Source organism: Balaenoptera borealis, assembly GCF_965194805.1.
Source record: "Balaenoptera borealis genome assembly, chromosome: 8".
Classification (NCBI taxonomy): Eukaryota; Metazoa; Chordata; class Mammalia; order Artiodactyla; family Balaenopteridae; genus Balaenoptera; species Balaenoptera borealis.
The window spans coordinates 116,906,793-116,931,910 of record NC_138865.1 but is presented as its reverse complement, the minus strand read 5'-3'; the positions used below and the strand labels follow the sequence as shown (position 1 = coordinate 116,931,910).

General features: G+C 53.7%; 1 protein-coding gene across 2 annotated transcripts in view; it reads right to left on the bottom strand.

Moving 5' to 3' along the window:
- Window positions 1-3,292: 3,292 nt before the first annotated feature.
- Window positions 3,293-25,118, bottom strand: part of ASS1 (argininosuccinate synthase 1) — a 51,374-nt gene continuing 29,548 nt past the window's right edge. For both annotated transcript variants that reach the window (XM_082400799.1, XM_082400800.1), the window contains 6 exons: window positions 23,119-23,203; window positions 22,523-22,587; window positions 13,903-14,034; window positions 8,872-9,028; window positions 4,806-4,871; window positions 3,293-3,578 (listed from right to left, as the gene is read on the bottom strand). In XM_082400799.1, coding sequence (XP_082256925.1) covers window positions 3,533-3,578; window positions 4,806-4,871; window positions 8,872-9,028; window positions 13,903-14,034; window positions 22,523-22,587; window positions 23,119-23,203 — 551 coding nt within the window. In that variant the 3' untranslated portion in view covers window positions 3,293-3,532. The remainder of the gene's footprint in view (window positions 3,579-4,805; window positions 4,872-8,871; window positions 9,029-13,902; window positions 14,035-22,522; window positions 22,588-23,118; window positions 23,204-25,118) is intronic.

The following is a 25,118-nucleotide window of genomic DNA, read 5'->3' as shown; positions in this document are numbered from 1 at the left end:
ATATTACTCAGCCATAAAAAGAAACGAAATTGAGTTATTTGTAGCGAGGTGGATGGACCTAGAGTCTGTCATACAGAGTGAGATAAGTCAGAAAGAGAAAAACAAATACCGTATGCTTACACGTATATATGGAATCTAAAAAAAAAAAAAATGGTCATGAAGAACCTAGGGGCAGGACGGGCGGGAATAAAGACGCAGACCTACTAGAGAATGGACTTGAGGACACGGGGAGGGGGAAGGGTAAGCTGGGACAAAGTGAGAGAGTGGCATGGACATATATACACTACCAAATGTAAAACCGATAGCTAGTGGGAAGCAGCTGCATAGCACAGGGAGATCAGCTTGGTGCTTTGTGACCACCTAGAGGGGTGGGACAGGGAGGGTGGGAGGGAGGGAGATGCAAGAGGGAAGAGATATGGGGACATTTGTAGATGTATAGCTGATTCACTTTGTTATAAAGCAGAAACTAACACACCATTGTAAAGCAATTATACTCCAATAAAGATGTTAAAAAAAAAAAAAAAGAATAAGGGAGGACAACCTACTATGTACTAGATGCTATGCTAGATCCCTGAGCTCTACTAATACCTATTAACAGCCTGCTCTTCTATCTGTGACTCTGTTCTACAAGTAAAAATAAGTAGTAACATATGTGATAAATATAAATTCTCAGAATTCCCTGGCAGTCCAGTGGTTAGGACTCTGTGCTCTCACTGCCTAGGGCCTGGGTTCGATCCCTGGTTGGGGAACTAAGATCCCACAAACCACGTGGCATGGCCAAAAAAAAAAATCTCTGCATGTCTCAGCAATCCCTGGGGGGGGAAAAAAGAGAATATGGGAGGACACAAATCACCAAGGTAAGTAATGAAACAGGGACATTGCTATCAATCCTGCAAACAGTTAAGGATAATAAGAAAATATGAAAAGCTTTATGCCAATAAAATTGACAATCTAAATGGAATGGGCAGATTCCTCAAAAGACACAAATTACCCAAAGTTGACCCAAGAGGAAATGAACAACATGAATAACCCAATATAAATAAAAGAAACTGAATTTATACCTTAAAAGCATCCGCCAAGAAAATTCTAGGCCCAGATGGTTTCACTAGTGAATTCTATCAGATACTTACGAAAGAAACATTACCAATCCTACACAGGATAAATATAAAACACATACCTTTCTTATTTTTAATCTTTTAAAAACGATATTTGACTACCTAAAGAAAAAATAGCAACATACTGTGGGTTTTTGTAGAAGCAATATATATGACAACAAAAGCACAAACTGAAATGTTCTAAGATTGTATGGTTGTAAGATTCTTATATTACACATGAGACGGTACAACATTAATGAACGTAGCCCGTTGTAAACTAAAGATATATGGATACTGTAGACCCTAGAGAAACCACTGAAAAGACAAAAAGCATAGCTAATAAACCAACTACTCAGAATACTCAATTAAATCCAACAAAAGGCAGGAAAATAGTTTAAAGTGAAAAACTAAATCTATAAATGGGGAAAGGTTAACAGCCATCAATATAATAGAATATTACATAGTTGTTGAAAGTGTTTAAGAGTTTTTGATGAAGAAAACTGTTTATGATGTAATGTTAATTTAAAAGCAGGGCAAAACACTTGTTTTTAAAATACTTTAGGGACTTCCCTGGCCATCCCGTGGTTAAGGCTCCCCACTTCCACTGCAGGGGGCATGGGTTCGATCCCTGGTGGGGGAATTAAGATCCTGCATGCTACGTGGCACGGCCAAAAAGAAAAAAGAATACTTCATCCTAAATAACTCTGTAAAAATATTTATAAGCATAGAAAAATTTGACTGAGAAGAAATTCACTAAGTATAAGCAGTGTTTATAATTGGGTGGTGAGATGATGGGTGATAGTTATTTCTATAAGATTGTGTTTTGTTTTGTTTTGTTTTTTAATAAGATGCAGCCCAATGATGGTTAAGGACATAAACACACAAGATTTGGGGGGTCAGCCAGGCCAGAGTCTGGTTCTTGGCTCTGTCACTTGCTAGCTGACTGAAAGCTGGCAAAGCAATTCCTCTGCATCTCAGTGGCCTCCTCCACCAAACGGAAATAAAAGCATCTACCTCAGTGTCATTTTGAAGATTCAAAGAGATAATGTGAATAAAGTGTGTAGCAAAGTGTCTGGCACAAAGTTAAGATTCACTGAATAATTTACTTGTAACCTTCACAATAAGAGGAAAACAAGTTTTAAAAACAAAATTTCTTTTGAAAGAAACCCTCATTAACGAAGGCAATGGAGTGGAGGTCAGAACCAGGGAAGGGTCCAGAGCAACCAGCCTCAAGTCTTCCGGGTAACAGTGCTTCTGTCTGCAAATACCACAAACTCTCTCACCAGCTTAATTAAGCTCTAAATGGTAATTGGTTATGAGAACACCAGTGTCTCAGAGAATCCAAGTTAAGAAATGCCGCGAGCTTCCATGAGGCCTACCAGGATGGGAACTGGGATTCTAAACCGGACACACACTCTTCCCATCACTCCCTTTTCCGTCTCTGCTTTTCCAGCCACAGGGCATCCCACCACGCCTAAATTCCCTTGTCCTCGCTTCTGCCCGGTTCCCTGCGCCCCATTGCTGGGACTGAGATTCTGATTGGCCCAGCTCTAGTCAGGTGCCCAGCCGTGGTCCAATCAGATATGACCAAAGGGGCGGAGTCAAGTACAAACATGGCGGCTTTGGGCCGTGGTTTGTGGAGGAAGGATGGAGGGACCCTTGTAAGCCAGGTAGACACTCCCCACCACCACCGCCACCACCACCACCAAATTATGTCTGTGCTTCTGTCCTCTGTGCTCAGGCTGCTCTTCTTACTTGGGTTCTTTCTCCTCCTTGATGGAGGACACTTAAGGCCACCCAGCCACGGTGGGGAAGCCTGGTGTGGTCAGTCGTGGCCACCGTTCCCGGGAGTTCACTGCAGGCTGTGGGCACGACTGCTCCCAAGTTTGTCACCTAAACTCTCCTCGGTTTCCCTGGCACGTGCCACAGGGGCACAGCTGGTAACAAAATGCCAGGCTGCTGGGCTAGGGTCTGACGCGGGGGGGTGCTTCTGGATTCCACGCTTTTTGCTGGAGAGAGGGGTCGATTCTTCCAGATAAACAGGTTCTCTGGCAAAAGGTGGCCTTCGGCAGTGCATAAGTCAGAAAACACAAAGGTTGGTCTAAGAAAAGCATGATTCACCACACCCACACACCCACACACCCACACACCCACACTCTCTTACTCCTCTCTCTGCAGAAATAAACAAAAGACCAATGTATCATTTTTTTTTTAATCATCATTTTACAGCTCCTGACTGCAGCCGGCCCCCCGCCCCTTCCGTTTGCTGACCACTTCTGCAGGCTCCAGGGGACCAGGGAACAAAGCCGGGGCCTGGCACCCGCACTGCACTGCCAGCCCCGGAGGACAAGTCACAACTACAAATTATCACAACAATTAGCGGCCGTACTTGGGAGATGGGCAAAGCGAGGAGGCCCAGCTCCCCATTGTCAGCCGGTTTATTTGGCGGTGACCTTGCTCTGGAGGCGATGATATTCCTTCAGCCTGTAAACCAGATTCAAAACAAAGAAAAATGTAAATTAACAATAACAACATGCACTCAGTTCAATTAATTCAGGCAGAGCTGCGCTGGCGGGGCAGCTGTTTGTTAAGATGTGTGTGGAGTTGTCTTTTTTTCTCCCTCTCTCCCTCTCCTGCCCTGGCCCCTCCTGCCCTCCAATCAGGATAATGTAATTAATTTATCTTAGGGGGAAAACACTGCTTGCCATTGTTTAAGACAAAGCGTTAAACTGGCAATGGGAGAAATGAAGAGGCCATTATGAAAACCCGGTGTGTTCGGAGCCATTTAAAAGGGTTTATAGAGTCATAAAACACAAACAGGGTGAAGGAGGCGGGGAGGTGGAGGTGACTGTCGGGCTGGAATCCATGTCTCTCCCAGTCTTCGGTTCCAGGGACAGGAGGCTGGCTCTCAGAGAAAATGGTTTTGTGCTGGGGGCATGTTATCAGCGAGAGGAGAGAAACTCATGCCTTCTTCCTGACCCCAAGCCCCAGGAGAAGGAAGCTGGGGATTAAGAACCCAGAGCTGGACAGACAGGCCTTCTGGACTCAGCCCCACTGAGCACTTGTTGCTAGGCACTGTGCCCTTCCTGGGTGCCAGGGTCTGGGCAGAGTGCTTGATTTCCACGGACTCAGATCAAACTTTCCCTGCACCTGTGAGGCAGGTATGGTCAACATCCTCTGATTTCCAGAAGTTCAGAAGGGTTCTGAGACCAAACTGCAGAGGCAGGATTCGAACCCAGGTCTGAGTGGCTTCAGATGGTGTGTATCACCCCACTGGGCCATGGAGATCCACGGTTCCAGTTAGACCTGAAGCTCATGTATGTGGATGTGAAGGCAGGAGCAAGCCAGGTGACCTTCTGTGGCTTCTTTCTACCCCTCGGCCATTTCCCTTGCTAACCTGCCCAGGAAAGGGGCTCCTGGTGGCTGGAGAGGGTGGGAGTGAGTGTCAGAGGCAGACAGCAGAACCCAGAAACCCGGAACTCAGGTGCCCAGGACCCTCTGTTGCTCTTGGCTGTCACAAGTGGGCCTTCTGGCCCCGCAGAGGATGGGAGCAGGCTGGGTCCAAAGCAGGCGCTGAGGATGTGGTGGGTGGAGGACAGGAGGGTGGGGCTTGTCTAGGGCAGAGCAGTGGTCAGAGCATTGAGGTCCCAGCAGAGCCTGCTCCCCACACCTGGAGGGTCTGAGGACCCATCAGGGCCCAGAGCTTCTCACCTGAGGGAGTTGATGTTGATGAAACCAGTGGCATCAACTGGCTCGTAATCTCCCTGCACATTCATGCTGCAAAAGAGTAGGAGCTCGTCAGCATCCCCCGGGCCTTGGCCTTGGCATCCAAGGGACCTCAGCCTCACAGACACTCAGGCATTTCCTCAGTGTTGATCCAATACTCCCTGCACTTTGGCTTTTCATGCCATTCCTTCCAATTCAGGGAGCCCTACCCTGGGCTGGGGATCACGCCGGGGCTGGAGAGCAGGGAGCCACATCCCTGCTACGCAAATGGGCAGGTTGGGTCCTGGTGCAGCCAGCGCCAGCCCAGTGAACTCCTCGCACGAACCAGAGCACTGCATCTGTAACCTCAGGACATGCACTGGAGCCGGCTCTGCCCTCGGGCTGTGGAGGGCTTCGACGAGTGCCCAGGAACAGCTGGTGATGTCCAGTGGCCTGAAGGCCTGGGAGGCCAGGAGTTACACACACCAAACAGCCTCAGATATGCGTGACGGCATCCCTCAAGCTGCAGAGAGGCCCCAGCAGTTAAGATCTGTCCGCGAAGTCTTTTTCACCTTGTTTGCCCATTGAGTGAGACCGAGTCTAATCCATCCTCAAACATGGGCACCCACCCCATGCCAGCTGGCTCTGAAAAGTGCCCAGTCAACCCCTGCTATACTCAGTGGAACAGATTTTTTTTTCCCCCATCTGCAGTTTCCATCTTCCAGGTTCGACAGCCTTCATCTTTTGGGTGTTCTCACTTAGCTGCGCTTTGGAACCCTTCCCAACCAGTCAGTCAGGTCCAGCCGCCTGGGTGAACATCCTGTCTCCACCCCTGCCATAGACCTTAGGGCAAATATTCTTGCTCTTTGAGCTTCAGTCTTTCACTTGTGAGATGGGGCTCTCAGCCTTATCACTGGCTCCACGTGAAATGATGTAGCTGCCACCTGGCACCAGGTAAGCACTCAGTTTTACTAACATCATTCAGTCACTCATTCATTTACTCAGGTGTTTATTAAGCACCTACTACCTGCCAGGCACTGTGCCAGGTGCTGAGGAAACAAGAACAAAACAAGAACAGCACCCACGTGGGGGGCAGGTGGTGGTGGGGCGGCGAGTGCAGACATCAGCAATCAATCATCCATCTGCCTTCGACAATTACGACTGTGATATGCTCTTTGAGGACAAGTTCAGGGCGCTGTGGTCTCAGATCTGACTCCACGAGGCCACCCTCTGAGCCCCCTGGGGGAAGGGGGTCCCTCCCGTTTCTCACGGGCCCCTTGTTGCGTCCTGCCCTGAATCAGCCCCTTGTCTTCATGTCTGCAGAACTCCAGCCTCAGGACAAAGCAGTCTCAAGGTTCGATGACAAGGAGGTGGCCTGTCCCCTCAGGAGCCTTCTCCAGAGAGGTGAGATCGGGGAGGAGGAGGGCAGAGGGGTTCTGCCATTTTTCTGAGACCCTGAGGCTGTGCCTCTGACTGGCTCTTTGTGGGCTGTGGGCTTTGTACAGCAAATGGGGTCTCTGCGCCCGCCTGCCCTGCAGCTTGTCGGGACTTGGGCTCTGTGCCTCCCCCTGCCACGCCCTCACCCTGACCTTCAGGGGACCTTGAGGCGGGAACTCCCACGCTCTCAGTGCTCCCTCCTTTCACCTCCACTGGCCCCTCCAGGGCTCAGGTGGCTGAAGCCACCAGGAATCGACTAGCAAGCTCCCGGTGAAGGGAGAAGATGTCAGACATCCGAGGGGCTGAGCTCGGCACCCCTCACCAGGCAGGGGAAAGGCTGGACCCACCTAAAGCATCAGCCTCCTCGAATAGCTTCTACAGACCTTGCTGGGGTGATAAACGAAGCTTCACGTGACCCCGCCCTGAGCCTCCACACCCCCATCCCAAACCATCGCACGGGCTTCGGACACCTGGCCTCGCTCCCGCTGTCTGAGGCGCTCGTCCCCTTTGGAAGGGCCCCTGCGCTCAGCCCAGGGAGAAAGCAGGGCTTGGATCCCCTTCCTGCCCCCCGTGTGCATCCGTCCTTTCACCTCCGTCTCTCACGAGTCGAAACAAACTCTGCCACCCCCTTGCCCCCAAACAGGCCCTTCAGACCACCCCAGCAGCCCCTGCAAAGAGAGGCCCACATCCAGGGACAAACTTGTCCCACGGGACTGCTGAAGTATTCCCAGAGGTGTTTCTCGGGAACCAAAAAACCTCTTTTAAAATCTGTGGTTTTGGGGGGTAGGGGGTACCGGTGGAAAAAGAGTTTACAATGATTTTTTTTTTTTTTTTACCTCCCCTGACAGTCTACAGAAAACCTCTGTGCTTTTATTTTTGTTCATTCGAGTGGCTCTGACCTGCTCTATAATTACGGTACTTTCTACCTACTGTGCCGCGGCATTTCCAGTTCTGCTACCTCTCGCGGTTTCCTCGCTGGTCCCTGTGACGCTGTCACTCAAGGGCTTTCAAGTCAGCGATGTAGAAATCAGAAAGAAAAGGGAAATGGTCGGAGACACAGTGAGAATAAATGCTCCTGCTTTTCTCTCTTTTTTTCCCCTTTCCCTTTTTACTTTATTCATTTAATCTCCCTGAGTGAGACTGTAAGGCTTAATGAAGGGTTGGACAGATTATTAGAGGCTGTTGATTTGGAGGGGGAGGGAAGAAAGAGCCAGAGAGAGAAAGAGAGAAGATAATTTGACATTTACCCCGACTGATCTAAACTGATTCGGTTATATTTATGGCTTCTAAAGTGTTTAGGAAGATTGAAGGGGGGAGAGAAACGCAACACGGCAAAGAGAAGGGAGAGAGGAAAATAATATTGACCGCTAAACAAAACTCGTACTGTAATTCCTGACCGTCTTCCGGGAGGGGTGAGCTGGCCTCAGCCTGAGCCAAGCTGGACCTGGGACTTGTATCAGGTGGGGCTGCCTGTTCCCACCTCTTGTTTGGCCAGGTGGACTCCAGAGGGAACACCTTGCTCCGCGGTCAAGGCCAGTCTATCATTCAGGATGCAAACACAGGTGCAGCTAATAGGCAACTGCTACCTTGGACCTAGCCCGCCAGGTCTCCCCAGCCTCTCCCGCGTCCTTTCAGCGCCCTCAGCCTGGCCCATCGGGAGGCAGCTCCTCAAGGTTCCCTCCTGGCTCCCTCTCATCCAACTCTGCCGCTCCCCTGGGCTGTCTCCTCTTGGCCCCATCAACCAGTGTCCTCAGACCATGTTTCTCCTCAACTCTAGCCCTGTGTGTCCAGTGGCCGACTATAGTTCTCCTGCCTATCTCAGAGAAAACTCATCCTGCAGATGTCCAAATCCAAATGCATGATTTCCCCGCCCCCCATTCCCTCAACTCAGTCATTGCCACCAAAGTGTACCCAGCGGCTCGTGCCAGAAAACCCAGGGTGGTTCTGAACTTTTCCATCTCCCTCCCCATCCAAGCCCTTTCAATCCCACCTCCTAAATATGTGCCAAAGCCATCTGCTGCTCTCTATTCCCAGAACCAGCAGCCTGGTCCAAGCCACCAGCGTGTCCCACAGGGAGCCCTTGTGTCCACCCTTGCCAGGTCCCACCTCCCTCAAATCCAGAGCAGCAAGAGGGGCCTCAAAAACCCACAGGTCTGATGTGTCCTTCCCTTTAAGATCTGGCTCCAGGACCCTCACACGCTGGAGTTCTTGTAGTGCCTGGGATGTTCTGGGTTCTTCCAAGGCTCAGAACCTTCACACAGGACAGTCTCTCTGGAAACTCTCCTGCCCCCTCTCCACCTGGTTCACTCCTTTCTTTTGGAGACCAGCTCAGAAATGACTTCTATGGGGAAACTTCCCCACACCCCCGTTATTATACCCAGGCCAAGTATCCTGTATCTCCCCACAGCCCGGCACCTCCTTCCCTAATCCTGCACTCGGGTGATCCTTTGATTGGGGCCTTTCTCCCCATCTAGCCTGTACATTCCATGAGGGCAGAGGTGGTGCGGATAATCTTCAGGACTGTCTCCCCCATACCCTACACGTGCTTGGGCATATCTTTGCTGAGAAAGCCAGTCGGAGGAGATACTGGACATGAGGGTCTGTGCCCAGCTGGGGGCAGGGGTGGGGCGCCTACCTCACCAGCTCCTCGTTGTAGAGGGACAGTGGGGACTCCCGGCCGAGGATGTACACCTGGCCCTTGAAGACGGACACCCGCACTTTCCCTTCCACGTGCTCCTGGGACTTGGCGATGCAGTGGCGGACAAATTCACACTCGGGGCTGTGCCAGAAACCTGCAGGGAGGAAGAAGCGAGGGTGCTGGGGAGGCCCACCATGTGCCTGCCTCGGGCCAGGACGTGGGGAGGACTGGGGTCCAGGAAAGGCACCCTGCGCCTCACCCCGTCATGGCAGACGTGAGCCTGGGAGGGCAGTCCCGCATCTGCCTTGTTCATTGTGGAGTTCCGGCACGACATGCACTTGTAAATGGCAACAGTGAGGACCAAGCCCGCCTGCCCCTGTCCTGTGACCTTGTAGGGCTCCTGGGGGTAAGGAGGCATCCTCTACTCCCTGCAATGCAGTCACCCCCTAAGGGTCAGGAGGAGGGGATCTAACCTGCTGCTTCACACCACAGACATTCAGTGGTGAAGGGACCCCATCCTTTGCCCACAGGGGGCTCAGCCTTATCAGGGCAGCAGACAGTTGGGCAGGAGACCTCAAGCAAGACTCAGACATATGTTACCGGGGCCGAGCGATGGGGGTGCCCAGCTGGGTGGTGGGTTTGGGGTCAGAAAGACCAGGTGTGTGGGGCCTTCACCTCTCTGTGCCTCTGTTTCCCCATCTGTTGAGTGGGGATGACACAGCCTCGCCCTCCCAGGACTAGCAGGCTTATTGTGCGTGGAGGCCCCGGGCTCAGGGGCTGCTGCGAACGGTGCTGGGAAGAGCCCCACCCCTCAGGATGGGCAGACCCCTTGGAAACAAGTGACCTGTCTTTAAAATACTGCTAATATTTTCACATGCAAAGATTTCTGCAGATGAAGCACAGGCACCATGCTAATTCTTTACCTGGACCAGCTCTTTGAATCCTCCCAGTCGCAGGAGAAAAACCTCTCTTAGCCTCTTTCTTTTCTGCGTGAGGAAGTCAGGCTCAGGGAATTTGAGAGACTCTTCCACGATCACACAGGCTGTAGTGGGGGGCCTGGACCTGACCTCAGTCGGCCCGAGTTCTAACAACTGTGCTTCATATGATCATTTTGAAGCTTTCCCGTCTACAGCTGCGACATCCCCGAGCTGCCTGAGAAATGCGCTGCCCCCATCCCCCGTTACCCATATCTGTCCCCCAGATCCCTCGGGCCAAAGAGGGCCGCGTGCTCAGTCCCCCGTCTGCCCAGGGTCTGGACAGTGGCTCCTCTCAGTTTCTGCCGAGGGCAGGGGGGCCGTGGCCAGGGTTGGGGGAGGGACAGCGAGAGGGGTAGGGTTTCTCTGAAACGGAGCCGGGAAGGTGAGCCCACCTGGGCAGCTGTGAGGCCAGATGGTGCGCGATCTCCTGCCCTGATAAAGGGCTGGGTCAGCCCCGGCTCTGTGGCTATTGTTGGAAGCCCTGGCCTCCAGGGGCACCTGCTGAGGCCCTCCGTGGGAAAGGGGAGCAGGCCTTCTCCACGATGGGTCTGGTGGCTTCCAGACGTGGGGGAGGGACGGGCAGGGAGAGAAGGGGTTGCGTCCTCAGTCTCCGATGTCCTGCCTTTTGAGTTCACCTCTGGTTCCACCTTGACAAGCCACGTGATCTCTTTGTGCCTCAGTTTCCTCATTTGCACAAGGAGGTAATACTAACCATTCTCCGGGGGGGGGGGGGGTTGTGTGGATTCAGTGAGAGTTTTTGCTTTCAAGATTTGAACATGGCCTCTGCCAGCCCTCACTGTATACAGGGAGACAGACACCCAGAGAGGGAAAGAACCTTTCCAAAGCCACACAGCGAGATCCAGAGTGCTCCTGACTCTAGCCCAGAGCCCCGTGGGAGGGGACACTGATGGCCACCCCCCACCATGCCCCAGTGGCTCAGCCATCTTTCTAAGTCAGGATAATTAGACCATTAGGTTCCCAGGCGGGAAGAGAGGTGGGAGATGGAGCCAGAGATACGGGGGCAGAGACCCCTGTGGGAGTGCCTGGCCTGGGCTTTATCTCAGGATCTCTCCCCTCCCGCCATGGGGGCCTTGTGCTCAGATTTCTCTTCCCAGCAGTCCCAATCTGGGGTGGAGGGCAGTGAGTCCTGAGTGCTGCACTGGGGAGAGCCTGCGTGTCCCAGGCTGGGGGATGCACAGTGGGTGGGGCCTGGAGCTGGGCCAAATTCTGTACTAATCAGGCCGACAACCCTCTGTGCATTATACCCATTTTACTGCCGAAGAAACTGAGGTGAGGGGAGAAGTGAGCTATACCCCCTAAATGAGATGGCTCTTGAAGCTGGGGTCCTGCCAGAATGACCCTGTGGGGTGAGGCCAGTGTGCTCCTGGAGGGAGGGGGTCTGTATAAACCTCATACAGGCAGATCAGGAAATTTGGGCATGGCGTGAGAGGAGGGGGAGACAGTGGTCACAGTAGTCAGGGCAGCTAGGAGTGGGACCGAGGCAGAAGGGCTTCCCCGGGCCTCAGTCTCCCTTGGCCCCGAGACCACAGGGGCTCCGAGGAAGCTGAGTGCCATAGCACAGTGGTGGCTCTATAACTGGGGAGCTAGGCAGAATGGAGAGGGGACCTGGGCCCGTGCCCTTTATTTTACAGGAGGGGAAACTGAGGCTCGGGGAGGAGACAGACCTACTCAAGATCATAAAGCCAGCCAGAGGCAAGGCCCCATTCTCCTGCGTCCACGCTCAGAGACCATGCCAGGCACTGTCCTGGAGGCTTTGCAAATATCCATGCATTGAGTCCTCACTGTAAGACAGGCAGAATTATCCCCATTCTTCAGATGAGGAAAGCAAGGCACAGGGAGGTCAAGTAAGTTGCTCAAGCTAATCCCTGCTCTCTAACCTTTATGCATCCCAAATGTGAGAAATCCCCTCAAACAGACCCTCTGAGCTGTTGGGGGGTGGGGACAGGCTGCTGCCAGAGGCCGACCTTCACACCTGTGGGGGGCCTGGACGTCAGGGGCACCTGGGCGAAGTTCATGTTAATAACAACTACCTGGGAGGAGCCTCCACTCTGAGATTTTATTTCCTTTTAAACCTAATCACTGTAACATTTGGGGATTTAGAGGGCTCGGTGGGTGACAGCAAGGACTCAACCCAGGCAGCCTGGTCCAGGGATGCCAGCCCCACACCAAGGGCCAAGCTGTGCTCCTGACACCCAGGGCTGCCCTGTACACACCACTGCGCCCCTTGATCACCCCTTGCTAATGGCCCCAGCCCAGCTTCCTACCCACCTCGGATCTGCTGGAGTGGCCGAGAACTTGGCCTCTGAGCCGGCCTGTCCTGGGCTCCAAGCCACTGCTCAGCAGCTGTGAAACCTTGGGCAAGCGTCTTCATCTCCCCTCTGTGCAGCTAAGATTAGATAATACCCGTCAGTGCCCAGCTCAGGGCTGGGCAGCAAGAGAGGTGGCAGCTGATCTAGTGTGGGGAGGGAGGCTGGCGGCCCGGCCCCCGCTCGGCCTCCACGGATGCCCCCTGGCCAGGTGCTGTCCCCCCCCCATCGCAGCCTGCCGCGTCTTAATGACTCTCCCACTTTGTAACCAAAATCCACCTTTCAGTGTGGAAACCCCGCTGAGCAAGAGAGCCCGCAGGAGACAATGTTATTTAAACACCTGTCTGTACCTGGGAAGGGGGGAACTGGGCTTCAAAGCTCCTGGGAACAATGGGAGGGAAAAATAATGCTAGCCAATAACCACCATGTCCCCTTGAAATCCCGAGATGAGTTTCAGCGATTAGAAGGTTTCAGAGGAAACAAAACCTCCGAGTGGGGGACGAGGGGAAGAGGTGAGGGCGGTGGAGGCTTCTACCAGGCAGTTACTATTACTATGAACTTTCCTGGGGTCCCTCTGACATCCAGGCCCCCATAGACGGCAGCCTGTCCCCCCCAACAGCTCAGAGGGGCTGTCTGATGTGATTTCTCAAATTAGGGAGATGTTAATGTCATAGAATAGAGTCAGCCCTTTCTGGAAAGGGCCAGATAGTAAATATTTTAGGCTCTGCAGGCCACGTGGCCCCTCTAGCAACTACTCTGCTCTGCCAGTGTAGCTCTGAAGTAGCCACAGGCAACATGGACGCGAATGAGCAAGGCGGTGCCCAAAAAACTACTTATGGACTCTGAAATTTGAATTTCCTATAATTTTCACATGCCATGAAATAGTATAATTTTTTAAAAAATTTCCCCAACCATTGAAGAATGTAAAAACTAGTCTTAGCTCATGGGCTGAACAAAAACAGGCAACGGGCTGGATTTGGTCACCCCTGTTATAACGTGTGGGATGGATTTGGAGTCGGGAGGACTGGATTTCTACTCTGTGACAGCAGGTAAGGCACGGAAACTCAGTCTCCTCACCCGTAGAATGGAGCCCAGCCCACACTCCACACATGGGCTGGGCATTCGGCCGTCCCGGTGGCTTCCCAGTGGGGATCTGGCCCAGGCAATGCCCAGGCCTGGGGCCCCGTTCTCGGTCAAGGTAGGCTTTCCCTTGCTTGAGGCAGTTCATGTAGCACCTCCGGGTTCTGCCTGGAAACAGGCTGACCTGGGCTCAAACCCAGCTAGGCCATGTCCAGTTGTGTAACTTTATATAAGCTCCTTTTGCTCGGAGCCTCAGTTTCTGGCCGCAGCTCTCTTAGGAAACTTGGGAAGCCCCCTAGGATGACTTGTGTTCCCACACAGCGCCAGGTACCCAGCACGTGCTGGATAAAACTTGGCAGCCATAGGCATGACACAAGATGCTTGCCTGGCCCTGCGGCCGTCATGCGGGTCGCAGGTGGCGGAGGCAGCGGGACAGCCCGGGGAACCGGTGCATTTCCCTCCACACCGTGTGAACAAGGCAGGTCCCGACGTCCCCTCCTCGCTTCCTCGTCCCCTGCCCTCTCTCCACCCCCTTCACCCTGCATCTTCCGGGCTCTCGAGCAAGTGGCAGCGGGCAAGGCGGGACGGGAGGAGGGTGCCCCTGGGTGAGGGAGGGGAGGGGAGCAGCTGCAGGGTCTACGCACCCGTGTACACCAGCTCGGCGAATTTCAAGCCCAGGCCTTGTTTGATTTTTCGCACTTCCCGATCCATGGTGAAGGCCTCGATGTCTAAATGAGCGTGGTAAAGGATCGTCCCCGCTGGGGTCTCGTAGATACCTAGCCATTTTTCCAGGCAGGGGGAGAAGAAGAAAAAAGAGAGAAACGCATGAAACCCAAACTGTCAGCAAATGACAAAAAGAAAAAAAATAATAATGACTCGTCTGACAGGAGACAAGCCAGTCGGACCCATTCACTCCCAGCTTGCTGCAAAATGCATCCGTCATTATATTCATGCTGGGGCCACGACAGTCCACTCTGCAGCTTGTGGAGAAAATGTCTAGATGCCCCCCTTTGAAGAGGCCCTCAGACGTTGGAAAATGACAGGGTTTCAGAGCTGCTCCCCCCCTCCTTCCCAACTCGTGCCCACCGGCCCGCAGCTGAAAACCTGTAATTAAGCCGAGTCTGGTCGAGCCCAGGGTCCCGGATGTCCCTTCCTGCCTTCCACCAGGGATCCAGGGGAGGGGACGGCTGTGCACACGCATGCACGCGCGTGGACGTGTGCCCACACATGCCACCTTCAGCCGGTCACCTGTGCTGACCCCACTGTACAGCCGGGGAAACTGAGCCCCGGAGGAGAAGGGACTTGGCTGAAGTGGAGCTGGGAACTGAATCTAGGCCCCTGAGCAGCGCTGTCTGCTGCCCTGTGGACCAGCAGGTGATGGGGGCCAAACCCAAAAGGTCACGGGAAGACGGTCTTGCTAGGTCCCCTCCCCATCACCTCAGGCCCAAATCCTCCATTTGCTAAACAATCTGCTTGAACCGCATGGTCTCCAAGTGACAAGGGGCGCCTGGCCCTGGCTGAGTGTAGCCCTGAGAGGAAGGTCTTATAAGTAGCACCACCCCAGATTTGGGGGCACTAAGGTTCCAGGAGGCAGGATGGCCCCCGGGCACATGGCCGGGCTCCCTCTTCCCAGCAGTGCAGCCTCGTGAATGAAGTTCGGGTGAGCACCCTGGATAAACCGGCCCCGTGTCCGCTGTCCTGATGGAGGGGGAATACCGCCCCATCCCCACAAATGCCGCCCCCCAAAGTCCCTTTCTTCCCACCACATAACGTTAACAGCGTTAAAGGGGCAAGTTTTCAGTTCTCCTCAAAATTTACCGCCATCGTCTTTTCACAGAAAGGATTCGTACGCCCAGGTTCATGGCAGCATTATTCACAAGAGCCAAAAGGTGGAAGCAACCAAAATGCCCATCAACAGATGAGTGGATAAACAAAGTGAGATCACTACATACAATGAAATGTTCAGCCTTAAAAAGGAAGGACGTCGGGGCTTCCCTGGTGGCGCAGTGGTTGAGAATCTGCCTGCCAATGCAGGGGACACGGGTTCGAGTCCTGGTCTGGGAAGATCCCACATGCCATGGAGCAACTGGGCCCGTGAGCCACAACTACTGAGCCTGCACGTCTGGAGCCTGTGCTCCGCAACAAGAGAGACCGCGACAGTGAGAGGCCCGCGCACCGCGATGAGGAGTGGCCCCCGCTCGCCGCAACTAGAGAAAGCCCTCGCACAGAAACGAAGACCCAACACAGCCAAAAATAAATAAATTAATTAAAAAAAAAAAAAAAAAAGGAAGGACGTTCTGACACACGCTACACCATGGATGAACCCTGAGGACAGGACGCTCAGTGAAATAAACCAGTCACCAAAAGACAAATACTGTGTGATCCCACTTACGTGAGGTTCCTAGAAGAGTCCAGTTCATAGGAACTAAGTAGGATGCTGGGTGCCAGGGGCTGAGGAGGGGAAATGGGGAGTTAGTGCTTAACAGGGCTTCACTTTGGGAAGATGAAGAAGTTCTGGAGATGGGGGGTGGGGATGGTTACACAGCAACGTGAATGTTGTACTTAAGGCCACTGAACTGTACACTCAAAACAGTTACAATGGTAAGCTTTATGTTTTCTATGTTTTACCACAATTTAGAAAAATGCTTTAAAAACCCCCAAAACCAGAAAGGAGATTGTTTCAACTCTGAAGTCCAAAGGGGACATGGGCAAGGCTGTGTCTGATGTGAGTAGCCAGAAACTTTCGCCTTAGAGAACTTCTCTAGTCTTTAATCTTTAAGTCTGGGAACCACAGGAATGTCAGGGCCCTTGAGGATCACCTGCGTTCTCCTAACTTAGCTGCAAATGCTGAATTCGAACAGTCTTAGGTGGAAGCTCAGCATATATAATCGAAAACAATGTCCCACTGAGGGGGGCAGAGGCCCCTCTGCAAACCCTGGGCTCCACCAAGCAGTCCTTAAAACGCTAATCTGGTCCAACACACCAATTGCACAGATGGGAAGACAAAGGCCCGGGGGAGGGACATGACTTACCCAGGGGGAATGGAACCTGCATCTAGGTTTTCCATCTCTGCTCCAGGTTGCCTCTTAGGGCCTTTGCCAAGTGATCCAGTGCTCACCAGGCATGAAAAGGACACCCAAGTCTGAGGTGCTGTGGCCGAGGAAGACCCTGGGCTGTTCCCAAGGCTCCGAGGTGTTCCCTAGTGGAAAAGAGCCTCTTGGCAGGGGCGGGGGTGAGTCTCTCATCTGCAAACCCCTGATATCCTGGTCTCGGGGGACATGCACATCAAAGAGACCAGGAGCTGATGTGATTACAATGTGCCTGTCCTGTTTCACTTGTGTGGCCGCAGCTCTTGGGCCACCTCTGCTGTCCTGAATCAGTTGTGGGAGTAAATGCCTCCCCAGTAGGAAAACACCCACATCCCCAAGTTTATGCACCAGGCCCAAGCCCTCGATTCTCTGGGGAGTTCCTCAGGCCCTCACTAGGCCTCGTCGTTACCCTTATAAACATGGTTCAGACGGGCTCCGTCATCCACTTCTGCAAAATGGCTCAGAGACACAACCCAGAAAGGGCTTAGAAAGGTTGATGGGGTTGGAGTCAGATGGGTGGCCAAGAAAATGACAGCATGAGAGGGGGGGGTGCGGGGACACAAAAAAACCTATGAAAAGCAGACAAGAATTCAGCGCAGGATTTGGGGCTGCTCCTTGTGGGGACAGTATGGTGCCACAAACAAGTGGCTCCCAATGGCCCCAGGTCACTGAGAAAGGCCTGATGGTTCAGCAGTCTGTTTCCAAAGATAGAGATGTGCAGAACTTTTGGAAATATCTGCCTCCCCAAAATGGCAGAAATGACCGCAATGTGAAAGGAGCAAGTTTTCAATTATCCCATAAACTTTATCACCAAGAGCCACCAAAAGCAAGACAAGAACAAAGCCCTATTTGTCTTCTCATCCTAGTATATACTAAGAACTCAATAAATGTTGGACTAGAAATGGGCCTTCTGATTCCTCATTATTACTTTTGCCGCATTTTGGAAAAACTCAGAAACTTCCAAAGCCTTCCTTATGCTGGCACACACACACACAACGGCAGGCCAATAGCAGGGGCCCTCCTCATTTTCAGCTCCTGGAGAACCTAGCTGTCTCCCTGCTCTCCTGTCCTCATCTGGCCAGCTGTGGGCAGGGTGCAAGCTGTATTGTAGGACCGGAGCTGTAGACCAGAAGTCCCTCGCAACTTACACTTTTACGGAGAGTGCACAGCTATGTGACCTTGGCCCACCTCATTCCCCTCTGAGGCCCCGGCCACCTGTCTGGAAAAGGAGAAGGTGGCAAGTGTCTGCTGCTTTTCCTTCTAACTTCCGCCGAGACCTGCCTGAAGGTGAGCACGCAGACACGGTCCCCCAGTGTGTACTGGTGGGTGTGTCTCTGGAACACTGTAGCCATTTCCCAGCATCACTTCCCCGCAGTCCAGAGAGGGAACAGCACCGGTGGTTTGCAGGGCGAGAGGACACCCATGCTTTCCATCGAGGAAGAGCTATGCTTGCCCTAGGGCCCCCCGCTATCGCCCCACCTTAGAGGCTCCCCAGGAAAAGAGCAGAGAGCGCCTGGCGGGCAGAGTCACCCATTCTTGAGCCCTTAGAACCAGCCTCATAGCGGTCAACCCTCCAAGGCTGCCGCAGGAAGAGTCATAGGCAAGAAGAAAAGCCGCAGCCGTGAAACACACCAGCACAGTTAATATTCCTGTTCCTTTTCTTAGAAGGTGTTAAAGTTAATTGTGACTGATCAAAAAGCTTGTTTTCAGGTTGCTGCTGTCATGTGTGTGTGTGTGTGTGTGTGTGTGTGTGTGTGTGTGTGTGTGTGTATCTTAAAGATCTTCCCTCTCCTCTCCATGGGAGTAGGGGGTACAGATGATTTCTGTGTATTTCTTCTGGAAAAAAAAAATGACTTTAAAAAAACCAGTGACAGAAACCTGATGCTAAAAGACGATGGCTTTGGGGCTTCTGACAGTCGGCATACAAACCACTGCGCAAAAAGAAGGAGGAAATGACAGGTGAGTCTCGGTGTCGCTGTGGAAGAGACAGCAGACATCTTCGGAGTGACATGCGCAGCGGATTCAAGTGTCTATTTTCATCTCTCCGTGTTTACAGGAAAAAGACAGAGGTGTCAGCGGTTCTCCGTGGAGCAGCTTCAATCACACCATAATTACTGCCAAGGAGCGGGTGGGGAAGAAGGGCGAAGAGCTGGGGGGTGGCCGAGGTTGGGGGAGAGTGGACCAAAGAGGAAGAGGAGGGGACCAAAACAGCTGCCGCCGCTTAAATCCTTCTCATCTGTTCCTGAGGCTGCCAGGTTAGCCCAGATTGAGCAATTTGGCAGAATGGAGTGGGACCCGCCAACTCGGCTGGGGGGCGGGGGTGGGGCTGGGGGCTAGGGCACCTGGACCAGAGCCTCTGATCCTTTGGGAAAGCAGTATCCAGAGGGAGGGATTTGGAAAGGCCAGGGGCAGGGAGCTTGGCTGGAGCCCAAGGGCTCCCCTCTTGGGTACCAGGGCCAAGGATAGAGGCGGTTGCCATGGTGAGGAGGAGGCAAGTCCTGGTGGGGCTCTAGCTATCCTCTATGCTCCTGGTACCCCGCAGGCCCCATCCTGGGAATCAGGGCAGGCCTCTGAGTCTGGCCATTCCAGGCTTCTGGGAATGCAAACACCTTTGCTTCACAGGTCTCCCTCCACTCTGGAACATTCCATCTGAGTGGAGCCTCTGGGAGGCCTGGACAGGTGGGTGGCAACCCTTGTTCCTTCTTAGCCAGAAAGTGGAGGAGTAAGGAGGAAGTGAGGGAGGACGGGAGAGTGGGAGAGAGATGGGAAGGGTGGAGGAAAGGAGGGAGTGGAAAGGAGGAGTGGAGGGAAGAAGAGAAAGCAGGCAGAGAGGAGGGGGCGGAGGGAGTCGGCAGAAGGAAGCAGTGGCAGCAGGCAGAGGTGAGCCCCACAGGGCAGGGCTGGGAGGAGAGGAACCAGCCGGAGAGGAGGTGAGGGAAGGACCAGTGCTGGCTCCTTCCCTGCTTCCCTCCTGCCTTCCTTGCCCCCCTTCTCCTCCCCACTGATTACATTTACTTCACTTAATTAGCCCCCCTCCAGAGTTAAAAAGATAATGTGATAATGACGATGTGAGCAGCCACAATACAGCAAAAGCTACTCCATCTGCAGCTTCCCCAGCCCCCGGCCCGCTGACCCCATGGCCCGCTGACCCCGTGGCGCCGAGTGCTGCCGACACGGCCACCCCACACCCAGGGCACTAGCACTGCCCAACTTCCTACCCATCCACCGCCACCCACCCCCACCCCAAAAAACCCCAAGCCCTTAACGAATTTCAATTGCGAGCTTTGTAAAATCAATACAAATGACATTTTCCCCTTGTATACCAAGGTACAAACAATAGCATTTTCCTGCTGTGCCCTCAATATAATTGACAATTAACAGCTTCTCCCCTGACATAGACCTGTGGGTGAATCCACATCGTCCTCATTTATTGCCCCCACCCCCTGCCTTTCTTTCTCACAGTGAATTATTGGGAGTGGAGAAATAAAAAACAAGACCTCCCCCTAAAATTATGAAGCAAGTTTCTTTTCTCACCCCCCCCAACCCAAGTCAGAAAATAGGCAAGTTAGAACTTCCAGAGGGAGATGGTGAGATCACCTAGTGTGCCCACCTTTGTTGGTGAGAGTAGTAGAGAGGGAAGGCAACTTGCCTAAGGTCACACAGCAAGTTCTTGGGACTTAGAACCCTGGTTGTCTTCCCCAAAGACTGTACCACTCTCAGGCTAAATTCTATGCTTTTAGGGACAGCCCCCCACAGGTACACACACAGTACCTGGGCAGAGTGAGGGCTGTGTTCCAGGAATCTTTTCCTCAGGTGGGTGGTCAGAAGCCAAGGGAGTTGGAACTGAGTGCTAATCTCATGACTCCCACCTTCAGTGGTGATGACGCCCCCAGTTCTGGGGAAAAGGTAGGAAGTCTACCATCCAGGCACAGCTCCTGCTATGGGTCAACAGGTCTCTGATCTGCACCACAACCCATTTCACAGATGAAGAAGTTGAGGCTCAGAGAGGCTATGTTGCTTTCCCAACGGTGGGGAGTCAAGTGTGGGGAGCCAAGATGGGGAGTCAAGAGGCAGGATGGGGAGTCAAGTGTGGTAAACAGGGCCTGGCCCCTGACACCAGCCCTTCAGTGTGCCTCCCCAAGGTCTCCAGGGGGTCAGTCAGCCTCAGACCCAACCCACCACCCAGCTGGCCACTTGGGGCTCCTCCTACCTTCTCTACCTTTCCCGCCAGAAGGCTCCCACTCCACTCTATTCCACATTCTACCAGTTGAAGCCTATTCTCCTGCCACCTCTTTCAGGATGTCTTCCCAGATTAGCCCAGTTCGCGCCTTTATGACTACCTCCTTCCGTTCAAGTTCACTTGCGTGCCATTTCACAGAGTGACCTCAGGCCAGTACTTATCTTTCCATTGTCAGCAGCACTGATCTACATCCACAATCAATTAGTGATGCCTGCCTTGGGCATGGGAGGGACGTGACAGTAGATGCAGAGTGGGCATCTCTGAGCCACTCAGACGGTACCCAGAGGGCATAGGCTGCCTTTGCCCTTTCAGCATCCCTGTGGAGCTGCTGCCATTTATGAAGTTCCTCCACTGGGCCACTTCCTGCTATTACACATGGGCTAGAACCCGGATCTAGCAGAGTTCAAGCTCTCAGCCCTCCACTCCATGCCTCTCTGTGTCTGGACATCAGTCCTGGTCCTGGTGCCTGTGAATTTGAGCCTTGGTTTCCCTGCCTGTAAGATGAGGGTGCTGGTCTCTGGCTCCCCAAGGTCCCCCCGGGATCTGCCTTGGATAGTTTGCGTTGTGCTGGCTCCCAAGGGCAGACTGAGACAAAGGGACAAAGGGACATTAATCAGATGTTAATATAGGTAAGATACAAAGGTAAGTGAGGATAAAAGGGAGCAGCTAATTAGTAATATTGTTCTCCATAGTAATATTGTTCTCCACAAGGCCTTCCCGAGAGAGTTTCAATTAGGTTGTTTCTCACAGAGTGTATGTGTGTCGAAGAGGAAAAAACACACGAAAGAGGCAAAGCCACTTTCCTTCCTTCCTCCCCTTTTGAGATAAATTCAAACAGGTCAGAGCCAGAATGATCCAACTCCCATCCCCATGCCTACCGCATTACACCTGGGGAAACTGAGGCCCAGAGATAACAAGTCCAAGGTCATCTAGCAAGGCACGGCGAACCTGGCATGAAAGCCCCAGCATCCTGCCTCTGGACCAGTGCCCTTTCTAACCGCTGAAATCCAGCCATCGGCTCTCTTTGGATTTTAGAATCTTAGTAAAAACACCCTGAAAGACAAAGGGCAATGGCTATACCCTGGCCTGGTTTTATTTGGCTGTGTCATCCTTTTAAATTGACCCTAAGCAAAGCGAGTTAAACACCTGCCCACACAAGAGGCCTCAACCCCACCCCCGGTGCTTAAAGACTCGAGTGCCCAACCCAGGGACTCTGACTGCTTGAAAGCTTGCCCCCCCATCCTGAAGTCCGGAAGCACACAGCGTTGCTTTACCACCGGGGAACAGGAGATCCCCTCATATGGACGGGGGGAGGGTGTGGCCCAGACAACACGATGAGTGACTGATAGGGAACCATGGGGCTCTGCTTACTAAGAGAAGACAGAGCCCCTGCTTGGGGACCAGCCTATCCTCCCTCCAGGCCCAGCCCGAGGTGGATATGGGCCGGGCAGCTTAGCCAAGGTGGCAGCCGCTCAGCACCAAGGCAGAGCCCCGCCCCCATGCCATGCCAGACCCTGGAACAGGCCCTCAGGCCCTGGCTGGCTCACAGCGCCCACCCCTGGCGGGATTCCCACCCCACCAGGCCAGCTGGCCTTGTCAACGCAGCCTTAATGACCACGAAATCAGCCCTGCATGGTTTGCCTCTAAGCCTGGCCGACCCGCCCCAGGGCCACAGGAGAGCCTGACCTCCAGGCCTGGCCCGCGTCTCCTCTGTCCTCTGAGCCTCTCCCTGCTCCTGGGGCAGCTCTTCTCGTGATGCCTTCAGACATCAGTGGCCAAGGGCCCCTCATCCCCCCTTCACAGGAGGGAAACAGTCTGGCGGGGTGAAAGGACTCGCCCAAAGTCAGCCTGGGAGGAGCAACACCCGCATGTGACTGGGGCGTTAGGGGCCGCTAGGAGCCGAGGCATGCCCCTGAGGGTGGCGAGCAGACTTACCCCGGGACTTCATCCCGATGAAGCGGTTCTCCACGATGTCGATGCGGCCCACGCCATGCTTGCCCCTGGGGGGAGAACCGGTCACTCGGGGTCACAGGCAGGGCGTCAGGCACCGTCTCGGGATCCAAGACTCAGAGGACATCTGAGCCAGGCCCCCTGGTCCAACCACCCATTGGACAGTTTGGGAAACTGAGGCCCAAGGAGGGAAGGGCTATCCTAGGACACACAGCGAGTTCAACGTGCAACTTCCTTTATCTCTGTCCTGGGCCTCACATGGCACCCAGCCCTATCCACTGCTCATCTTTCCTTCTACCCTGGTCTCAGATCCAGTAGAGAGCTTGGAAGTTCCGGACCATCCCTAGGGGGCAGTAGACCCCTGGGGTTGTTACCTTCCAAGGCTGAGGGCCACCAGGACTCTCCCACGGAACCAGAGGACCCCATGGCTATGGGGCTGTGCCGAGGCTGACTGCAGGACACTGGCCTGTCCTCCCTGGCCCCTCAGCCTCAGGCTGGGACCATCAGCCCCAGTGGTCCGGGCTGGTGCTTGCCCAAGATGGTGGTTTCCCAGGAGGCCGGGCAGGCCTGCGGGCACTCACGCGACTTCATTCAGGTACAGGAAGAGCTCCAAGGCCGTGCTGTGGGTGGTGCCATCCCTGACGTTGGTCACCTTCACAGGGACCCCTAGGGCGGGAGGAGAGGGCAGTGGGCCCGTGGCTGGAGCTCAGCGGACGAGCCTGTGCCTGCAACCCCGCCCCTTCCCTCCGCCCGAAACGCCTTAAATGGATGTGACAGATATGGACTCCAAATGACTCCTTGAAAAGCCCTGTGCAGGTTGAGGCCTGCTGGGGAGAGAGAAGGGGCGAGAAAGCCCCCCAGAATGAAAGGGAAAATGCAATAAAAACCTCTCCCCCACCCTTCCCATTCTCTTTGCCCCTTTTGCATTTAGGGGCTGTGAAATTGGAACCAGGCCCTGAACTAATTGAATTTCACGCTCCACCATTGTCTTAGGAGGGAGTACCGGGACTACCTTCTGTCCCACCAGTTACGGGGCGGGGGGAGCGCCTGGCTGAGGTGCGGCTGAGCTCACACACACACACACACACACACACACACGCACACACACGCACACACACACACGGCCCCCGGCCACGTCTGTCAGGCGGACCCCCGAGCCCCAACCCTGTACCCCAGACCCGCACACAGCCATCTGATTGATGGGGGTGAAATGATGCCCGCACCAGCAGGCGAGGTGCTGGAGGCGTCTGCATTCTGAGAAGTTGGGTCTGGGGTGGCAGGAGGGCAGGAGGGAGGCAGCCGCTCGGGGAGGGAAGGGCCAAGTCGGGGCGGGGGGTGGTGGCTGGAGGGGGGCAGTGTGTGGGTTCGGGGTTGACTTTGAATAGCAAGGGGCACTTTCTCGAGCGGTGTGAAATGAGCAATAAATGTATTAGAGGACTAACAAGAGAGCTGTAACAGTGACAAAGAAAAGCTGTTCAAAGTTGGCGGCTAATCCCCCACCCATCTGCCCAGCTCATTACCATGTAGTCAGCCATCGGGTGCCAATCAGGCCTCAATAGCGGCTTTCGAGTCTTTATTAAGCCAGGCGCCGCTTGGAGGGGCTTCGCTCAGGGGCTGTCAGCCTCGCCATTCTTAACCCCCATTTCCAGGGGTTTTATAACTTGGTTGTAAATTGCTATTAAATGTAAGTCTGCCCAATAATGAACCTTAAGCCCCTCTCGCCACCCCCCGCCTCTCCCCTCTCCCTTTCTCTCCCTCCCGGTCCTATTATGGCCCTCGCGGGGCCTTGGATGGGGCCTGCCCCAGAGAGGAACTGACATTGTTGGTGCTGCTGCCAGAGAAAGCCTCTTAGCCTTTAAAATAGTTAATAATTAGATTAAAACTTCAAATAAATTAACTAGAGAGTGAATGGGAAGTAGCCGAGGAGGGTTCCTCCCGTCTACTTTTTTTTTTTTTTTTTTTCCAGACAGTCCGCAAATCATTAAAATGGATCACGTTTCTTCTCGGGCTCAGCCCTCAGAGCTGCCCTATTCCTGGAGGAAAGGGGGTCAGAGCCTGTGTTCAGGACCCTCTGCTGCCTCCTGCTCACCTCCCACGCTCACCGCCCTCCCAGTTTTCCGGGGGACCTGGGGTGGGGTGTGCTGCCTGGGTTCATCTCACCATCTTCTCAGAGATGATGCCCAAAGAGGCCCCACGCCAGCACAGCCCTGGGTCAGAGAGAGTGGGCCTAAGATGGACTTAGTGCTCCAGCTACCTTTAGGGGCCTTAGACTAAGGGCCTTTTGGTCCCAGGGGGCATGAAATTCAAGGGTTTGAACTGATAGCGGCGGGGCGGGGTTGGGGGGGAGCGATGAAAATGCCCATTGACTTGGCCAGGCTCTTGGGAAAGGCCGGGAGGAGGCAGATTATTAAAGTATCAACAAGCTTTTTTCCCAGCGCCTCACTCCATACCCCGTGCTCGGCACCTGTGAGCATCCATTTCTGTGGCCCATTTTATAGGCGAGTGAGCCTGAGGCCCAGAAAGGTGAAGCTGGTTGTCAAGGTCACACTGGCAGAGGAGAGCAGGGCATCTATCTGGGCCC